The sequence below is a fragment of the Coregonus lavaretus genome, assembly GCF_964263955.1.
Source record: "Coregonus lavaretus genome assembly, chromosome: 14".
Taxonomy (NCBI): Eukaryota; Metazoa; Chordata; class Actinopteri; order Salmoniformes; family Salmonidae; genus Coregonus; species Coregonus lavaretus.
The window spans coordinates 33,812,674-33,821,916 of record NC_140001.1 but is presented as its reverse complement, the minus strand read 5'-3'; the positions used below and the strand labels follow the sequence as shown (position 1 = coordinate 33,821,916).

Here is a 9,243-nt window from a genome sequence, read left to right as displayed (position 1 = left end):
AGCAAAGAGGCACTGAGTTTGAAGGTAGGCCTTGAAATACATCCACAGGTACACCTCCAATAGGCTAATTGACATCATTTGAGTCAATCAGAAGCTTCTAAAGCCATGACATAATTTCCTGGAATTTCCCAAGCTGTTTAAAGTCAACTTAGTGTATGTAAACTTTTGACCCACTGGAATTGTGATACAGTGAATTATAAGTGAAATAATCTGTCTGTAAACAATTGTTGGAAAAATTACCTGTGTCATGCACAAAGTAGATGTCCTAACCGACTTGCCAAAACTATAGTTTGTTAACTAGAAATTTGTGGAGTGGTTGAAAAATGAGTTTTAATGACTCCAACCTAAGTGTATGTAAACTTCCGACTTCAACTGTATGTATATATGTGTGTGTGTGTGTATATATATATTTATGTATGTATGTATGTATGTATGTATGTATGTATGTATGTATATGTATATACAGTGGGGTAAAAAAGTATTTAGTCAGCCACCAATTGTGCAAGTTCTCCCACTTAAAAAGATGAGAGAGGCCTGTAATTTTCATCATAGGTACATGTCAACTATGACAGACAAAATGAGAAAAAATATCCTGAAAATCACATTGTAGGATTTTTTATGAATTTATTTGCAAATTATGGTGGAAAATAAGTATTTGGTCAATAACAAAAGTTTCTCAATACTTTGTTATATACCCTTTGTTGGCAATGACACAGGTCAAACGTTTTCTGTAAGTCTTCACAAGGTTTTCACACACTGTTGCTGGTATTTTGGCCCATTCCTCCATGCAGATCTCCTCTAGAGCAGTGATATTTTGTGGCTTTCGCTGGGCAACACGGACTTTCAACTCCCTCCAAAGATTTTCTATGGGGTTGAGATCTGGAGACTGGCTAGGCCACTCCAGGACCTTGAAATGCTTCTTACGAAGCCACTCCTTCGTTGCCCGGGCGGTGTGTAATAACAGAAAATGGGAGGACATAACATGATGTACAGTCAGTTTTCCTTTGTGTGGTTTGAGTAACACACTTTTCCTCTTTATCAATTGTTAATAAAGACATACTCAAATAAAGACATCCAATTGTTCCGTTCATTAGACCAAAGGAAGGACTTGAATTATAAAGTAATCTCATTAGTACATTTCTTTGGTGTCTTTCATGGCTGAATATAATAATAGACAGGATATAATGCAATAGACTGCCCGTAATCCTATCAATGCCCCACTTAAGGCCATTCTTTGTATGTGAACCAAAGCCACACATGGCATGGGTTTATACATGTCTCTGTACCTGACCAGTCTCTGCAGCACCCCCTCCACCTCCTGCTTCTTCCTCCTCAGCTGCACCTCATAAAGGCACGTTTCACAGTGGCGTCACCGCGTTGGCGATCTGCACGCTGAGGGGTGCCTCATCCTCCTCTGGCTCCTGCTGCTTGGAGTGGGGCTGCCCGGCACCCTCTGCCTCATCCCGCCCCCTCTTCCTGAGGATAGGGTCAGCCTTGGGTTTGGCCAGGCGCACAGTGAGCACCCGGCCTTTCCACTGCATGCCGTGCACCATCTTCATGGCCTTGTCCCTCTCCTCCTCATTCCTGAGAGTGACAAAGGCAAACGTCTGCTTCCCGAACAGTTTGATCTTGTGTGGGTTGAGGCGATGCTTCTCCAGGAACTTCTTCAGGTCGTTGAAGCCGATGAACTTGGGAAGGTTCTGGATCTCCACTTTGAAGATCTCAGAGGTGAAGAGGTCCACTTGGACGTAGCGGTACAGATTATTAGGGTCGGAAGAGGCTGCTTCTCCTCCCCCTTCAGCTTTGAGTTCATCTGTTTTCACCCCGTCCATCACATCTTCTACTGGCTCTTTTGTCCCCCCCTCTATTAAATCTTCTTTGGGGTCAGATGCCTTCTCCTCTTTCAGTGATGGAGAAACAATCACTGGGATGTCACCAACGTCTGTCCTGTTCTTGTTTGGGGGGGGGGGGGGGGGGGGGGGATAGTTGAATGTGTGCTTCATCTAGACAGTCTGCATTTCATTTCAAAATACACATTTTAGACATACACTATTTCTGCACTGCTTTAGGTATGCATCAAGGAAGCCTGAAGCTCTCCCAGATCTTACAGAGTTGTTACAGTGAGTGTAGCAAAGTGGCTGTCAAGCAGATTTAGCAAAGCACATTTTTAAAAGCAGGAACATAATTTAGCATTGAGAAGAACAGTTAACCTAGGACATTACTATACATTAAAGCAAACAACCAAGTTACCTGATAAAGAACATTTGTTTACGGGCAATTCTATTCTAACTAGAATAAACTGCAGGCTGCCATGTTGTGGGACACATGCAAATATTAACTTTCACATGATGCAGTATATAAATATATATATATTTACATCACTGGATATTTCAGCTGAAAATGTATAGGATGCATGTTCTCCATGATTCCTGTTAATTGTGTTATAGTGGAATGATAAATCTATAAAAATAAAAAGACACAGGAAGTGAGGAAGCTGCTAGATCTACAAAATGTGAATGGGTTGTTACTTTTGTTGACACTGAAATTGTTTCTAGCTAGCTACTTATCTATCTAATGTTTCAACAACACATTACACTTTTGAGATATGTAGCAACATTTTACAACGCTGAATGAAATGTCTACAGTAGACTTGCACTGCAACCAATTTACCATATGTAATAAAGAAAACAATAATAAATCAAGTGTATTCATGTTTCGTAAAATAACAATATCACACATACCATTATGCTATTTGTAGAGCATGTTATACGCTTTAAAGCCCTTTAAAATAATAGCGAAAATGGAGGGGGTGCTGGGGTGGAGAAACGCGAGTAGGACATTTCGGCGCGCGAAATCTATAGCAGGAAGAGAGAGGAACTCAAACGGAACGGAGAGTTTGGTTTTGAATCAATCAAACTAAATTCCGTAATCTACAAACATCTACATTAACATGGCAGATCCGAAGGTGAGTTTATGAGTTTTGAACATAGTTATCTGCCGTGCATTTAATTCAATGTACATTTAATTTCAATTGTGATGTTTTGATTGGCATTCTCAAAGTTTATCTTGCAAGGGTTGTGCCCGGGAAGGTAATGCCGGCTAAGGATGCTGATTTTTAACAACCTCGTTAAACATCTATTAGAGGTCTAAAGTGTAAATCGGTCTCAAAACAATAACTTACTGACAATGGTCAATCAGTTATGCCTTTGTTGTATGTGTCCAAAGTGTCAGAAAAGTGGACATCTCGGTACTTTTGCCGCCCTTTATATCTGCTCCAAAGCTAACTGGCTGGCTAGCTAACTAGCCAACATTAGCCAGCTAGCTAACAGATATAATCAAAGTTTTAGCTCATTGTTCTGCCTGTGGTATAATCGTGTAACCACTGCTTTCAAAATGATCATTTAAACCCAACATGTATTTGTTTGAGATATTAATGTACAATATTTGGCTTTGAAACTAGTTGTCTGTTATTCTGATAGTAATTGTTAGCCAGCTGGCTAACACGTTAACTAACAAAAGCCAGTTAACTCGCTAACGTTAGCTAGTTAACGTTAGAATCTTTTTAAATTGCAGTATTGTAGAAGTGTCCTGAGCTTACAATATTTGTTTGCATTTATTTAACATAGTGGGTAATTGCATTTAACTAGGTATGTGTCATTGACACGATGGCTAAACCTATTCATCTCTATTTAACTAACTTGCTAGCTTGGTGCTTTTCTGAATGGCCTAGCTGGCTGGCTTGCTAACTCCAGGCCGAAAGAAATGTCAACTTTCTCAGTGCTTGTTTACCATTTAGATAGCTAGAAATGATGTAAACATTGACATGCTGTCGGAGTTATGGCACTGTTAGCTATATAACCAAGCGGATAACTTCATTAGCTAACGTAACAAGACAACGATTGAGATGACTTGCTAGTTAGCTAGTCTTGGATGGAGACATGTTGCTATCGAAGTTTTAGCTAGCCATACAGTAACGTTACTCAAAAGCAGCCTCGCGCCCCTTACATTTTGTTCAGGCAGCGAAGGTTAATCAATTAATCTTACGGCAGTATCTAGCAAGATGGCTTGCTGATATTCATGTGAAGTTAGTTTTTTGGTAGCTGACTGTAAATGTGGCTAACTCTCATGTACAAACAGCACTAACGTTAGCTACTAGTTTAAGTTGGGCCTAGTTGTCCAGCTAACATAAGTTATTGTTTTGTGATTATTGTCCACTTGCTTCACTTTTATCTCTTCCTCTCGTGATGAGCGTTTTTATGTACTGTTAGGCAATATTACCATATTCTGTAGTAAGTGTGAGATCATATGGAGTTACAAGGTCTTTTGTAAAGCCATCCAGCAGCAAAGATGCATGGCTCAGCACCAGCACCACTAAGTTCAGTTGCCACAGCAAATTGCACACAAAGGATAACCTCCAAAGCCTGATCTCTCAAATCCCTCTATTCACATCCCTCTGCAGTTAGTTGGTGGAGCCTACTGTTTTTACAGTCTAATACATTGACTAGTAAAGTACATTTTACTAACTTGAAACGAGATGACAATCCAGGTGAAACTACAAGCCCACCAAAATTTGAGGATGATTTTTAATGAAAGCCAAATGCTGTCCTTAAAACCCATAAGTGTCTAAGGGGGGCGGGGGTTCTACTAAGCTATATGGAATTGTTTTAATAAGGTCATACCAAGGATCATTTTGCTATTTGATTTTGAATTTCAAGACCCCTTGAAGTATCAACAATTATTTGATGAAAAAATGAATTTTGTGTTACTGCTATTAGCCCATATAAACACATTGAATAACATATTCACTACATGGAACAACAGATAGTCCCCCCCAAATTATCTATCCTATATCAGAGAGCTACAGTAAAACAAAGATCAGGATTTTTATTTTACAAGTATTTAAACCCGTATTGTTCTCACTAAAGTCTCCATATATACGTCCATAAATTTTTTCTACTGGTACTGGGGGACCTTCAGACGAGTCTTGAGGCCTGTGGGCATCCTAGAGCAAAACAAGTGACATGTACGTGTTAAAGATGTCTCACCTTTACACAGAGGGGTCATGTTAGTGTGTAGGCCAAAACATGTTAGTGTGTAGGCCAAACTGTTTTCGGACACTTCAGACAGAAGTTGCCTGTACTGACTTTAGACAAGTACCAAGATGCGTGTGGGGATCGTAGAGCAAAATGGAGAACGCCATCGTGAGAGTCGTCTTTCCATAGAGGTGTCATAAAAGTTTGTAGGCTAAACCGTTTGGAAGCAACAGACAATTTTGTGAGAAGACCAATTTTAGGGATGTCTAATGGTCTGACAAACACTCTAGCTCTGTCACCTTTCACGGCGTAAGTGTTACATAGGCGGATGCGGTCGATTTGAGATGCATCCAATGCAAAAAATATATCACATATCTCTAGCTTAAACTGACAGATTTTTATGGGCATTTTTAAATTTAGCTAATTAGATGTCTGCGGGGGGGACATCGACCTTAGTGGGTTAACGTGTTTGGAAATCTTTTTTCATAGGAAACGCCAGAAGAGCAGGAGACTTCAACAGACAATGCAGAAGAATCAAACCACGATCCCCATTATGAGCCCATCGTGTCTCTTCCAGAGCAGGATGTGAAGACTCTAGAGGAGGACGAGGAGGAACTGTTCAAAATGTAAGCTGATGCTGAAAGCTTTCAATAGCCTAAATCATTGTGCAATACACAATTTGTAATTCATTCAGGGCCGAATCCTGATATCGAACTTCTAAATGAGTAGAATTTTCACTTAGCCATGCACTGTCGTCCGGGTTTGGCAGGTGTAGGCCGTCATTGTAAATAAGAATTTGTTCTTAACTGACTTGCCTAGTTAAATAAAGGTTAAATAAAAAAAGAACATTATTTATTTATTTTACTTAAGTGGAAGTTAGGATTCGGCTCAAGTGTTATGAAACCATCCAGCCCTGTCAGGGCTCTACAGTGCGAACATTTTACTCTCCAATGCTCCTAAATAGTTTGCTGTGCGGCCTGGATTTTTTTGTGTGGACCTAATACGCCTAGAAAAAGTATTACCTCAAATATTTTTCACAGTGCTCCTAAATTTCTTTGTGTGTGCCTACATTTTTCAACTTAGGCACACACATGCTCCTTGTAAAAAAAGGTTGGCATAGAGCCCTGCCTCTGTCACCCAGGTATTGTCACTGATTCCATCCAAAGCTTCATCATTCTACCCATATTGTCTCGCCCCACAGGCGTGCGAAGCTCTACCGTTTTGCCTCTGAGAATGACCCACCAGAGTGGAAGGAGCGCGGCACAGGCGACGTCAAGCTCCTTAAACACAAAGAGAAGGGCACCATCCGCCTATTGATGAGGAGAGACCGGACCTTGAAGATCTGTGCCAATCACAACAGTGAGTCACAGAAGGCTTCCTGTCTCAACCAGTAGTGTTTATCACTGCTGTCTAGTGTGTGTCAGACTGGTGTGTGTCAGACTGAAACCTTTCCATTAACCCATGCATGTTGCCTGTCCACTGAATTACCATTCTAAGTATGAGATGATAGTGAGGTATAAGCAAAACAAGTCATTGTATAGATATGTGACTCTATGGGTCAGTGGCCTAATTCCTTTTCATCTTCTGCTCTTTCAGTTTTCCCTGTGATGGAGCTGAAGCCCAACGCTGGCAGTGACAGGGCCTGGGTATGGAACACACTCGCTGACTTCGCTGATGAGCATCCCAAACCTGAACTCCTGGCAATCCGTTTCCTCAATTCAGAAAGTGAGTGCGACAACATGTCTATTTTAGTCACTGCGTTTAGCTTTTAACAATTCAGTCGGCTTCTCATACAGAAAGTGTGGATGGGGTTTAAAATAACTTCTGTACTTTTCAGACGCTCAGAAATTTAAGGTGAAGTTCGATGAATGCAAGGAGGAAGTCAGAAAATCTCAAGATGGATCAGGTTGGTGTGCAATTCTTTTTTCCACATTATCTTTCATAGTCAGTATGCAGACAATACTCTGTTCCCTGCCGATCACTCCAGCCTGGAACTTTTTATGTCTGCTAAATTAACATGCAGAATGTAACAACTCGCTGGCCTACTGTTAGGCTAATGTTGGTACGTTCTGGCACACTTAGAATTGTTTTCTCTGCAATGTTAATTACAAAGAACAACCATTGTTCAGCAGGTCACATGTTAAGCACTACCCAGTAGATTAACTTTACGTAATGTATCAGTGGAACGAGAAGTCTTGTGAAACACTCAAGCTGGAATATTCTTAGTCATTCAAATGGCAGACATCCCCAATGCCCTAAAACAAGCTCTTACATGAAGAAGACTGTTACTGTTGATGTGTAGCCACCGTGCTTCTACATCTGCATTGCTTGCTCTTTGGTGTTTTAGGCTGGGTTTCTGTATAAGCACTTTGTGACATCTGCTGATGTGAAAAGGGCTTTTATAAATACATTTGATTGGCCCCATCTTAGCCATCCTGTTCGCTCGTACATTGGGCCACCATGGCACACCACACTTACAATCTCATCTTTCTGTACTTTTCTGCAGGAGAAAACATTGACCGCGCAAACAAAGTGGCAGAGAAACTGGAGGCACTATCTGTAAAGGACGACAAGACCAAGACACCAGAGGAAAAGAAAGAGGATCAAAGGGAGGAAAAAGCAGCAGCAGAAGAGAAGAAATGAATCCAAGTGAACTTGCTTTACTGATCTTCAACGTGTCTTTTTCCTTTTTTTCTACCATAGACTAAAGAAACTGAATTTGGACTCTTGCATATTGATTTATTTAGTAGTTTTTTTTAAATGATTTGTTTGCCTGGAGAGATCGCAAGACCTTGGTGCCACTCTAAAAAAAAGTATCCATTCATTAAAATGTGCCGCTCCCCACCCGCCCTCTTTTTTTCCATTATGGAAAACAAGTTGTCTGTTCTGCTCATCTGTGTCAACTTGACATACTGTGAAATGAGGCTTGTGATATTGGTAATTCCCACATTGGGTAAGTCTTTTTTGTGTTCTTCTGAATGAAGCAAAGTTAGTTTATAGGGAATAGGACTGCTTGTTAGTGCCTCAAGTATGATGGAAAACAGGCAGAGAGGAGCTGTAATGTCTTGGTATGCATCTCAATATGGAGGCTTCCTCTCTTGGTATTCCTCTCCTTCGTCTTTACTGATCTGAATACAGACAAGGTGAAAAACCTAATTTTATTTGTCACATGTGTCGAATACAACAGGTGTACACTTTACTGTGGAATGCTTACTGCCCTTCGCAACGATGCAGAGAGAAAAATAGTAACACGAGGAATAAAATACACAAGAATGAAGCTATATACAGGGAGTACCAGTACCAGATCAATGTGCAGAGGTATGATGTATTTGAGGTAGATATGTACATAAAGGCAGGGCAATATGGTGGATGCTTACCAGGCAGAAGTTTGCTTTCACCTATTTGCTGTCAGGTTCAGATGAAGGAGAGGAAATGAATGGAGGAAGACACTTTGGACCATTGAGACGCAGCTGTAGCTTGGTAACGTGAGGGTGCATTTTGGGAACTGATTACCAGTACCATATCAGTGTGCAGGGGTATGAGGTATTTGAGGTAGATATGTACATAAAGGCAAAGCAATGTGGTGGATGCTTACCAGGCGGGAATTTGCTTTCACCTGTCATTTTCTGTCAGGATCAGATGAAGGAGAGGAAATGAGTGAAGGAAGACACTTTGGACCATTAAGACGTAGCCGTAACGTGTTTAACATCAGGTGCATTTTGGGAACTAGTCCTCTGCTCGGATCAGTTATCAGTGACTCGTATCTAAGATGTCCTACTGCTGATGATATGATGCCCATAATTCAACAAATCAGAAAGGTGTTTTTGATTTTGTTTCATTTTTAGTTGTTGAAGACTGATCACACCATATCAAAATTAAATACAATGGTTCATAAGACTTTGGTATAGGCTACAGTACGTTCTGGCTTGGTTACCCTTCCCGGTGGCTCAAGTTTGTTTTTAGGTCAAAATACATTCCCTCAAACTGAAACTAAAGCATGTAGAAAATGTATAGTGCAAGAGTGTAATGATGTGGAATCAGCTGTGCTCACCATTCTGACCTGTACCTACTGAGTTGACCCTGCCCCTTAGGTGCATCGACGTGCCAGTGCATCTGTAAATACATGTACAGGCTGGAATGTTGCTTTTCATTTGCACTCATATGGTTTGAGATGTTTCCTCCATCTTCCAATAAAAGCTCTCAAAGACCA

The 9,243-nt window shown here is 40.7% G+C and overlaps 1 protein-coding gene across 1 annotated transcript; it reads left to right on the top strand.

The window, feature by feature from the left end:
• The first annotated feature begins 2,841 nt into the window (after window positions 1-2,841).
• LOC311141448 (ran-specific GTPase-activating protein-like) lies at window positions 2,842-9,243 on the top strand. Its single transcript, XM_084176785.1, has 6 exons — window positions 2,842-2,965; window positions 5,523-5,659; window positions 6,235-6,392; window positions 6,630-6,758; window positions 6,871-6,939; window positions 7,540-9,243. Exons 1-6 carry the CDS (start codon window positions 2,951-2,953, stop codon window positions 7,674-7,676), a joined length of 645 nt encoding a protein of 214 aa, XP_084032911.1. The 5' UTR covers window positions 2,842-2,950; the 3' UTR covers window positions 7,677-9,243.

Bases quoted from the DNA above. Each gene is read 5' to 3' on its own strand.
- LOC311141448 (XM_084176785.1), top strand. The intron at 5,660-6,234 runs GTAAGCTGATGC...CTCGCCCCACAG, and splicing joins GAGGAGGAACTGTTCAAAAT to GCGTGCGAAGCTCTACCGTT. The intron at 6,759-6,870 runs GTGAGTGCGACA...TGTACTTTTCAG, and splicing joins CCGTTTCCTCAATTCAGAAA to ACGCTCAGAAATTTAAGGTG.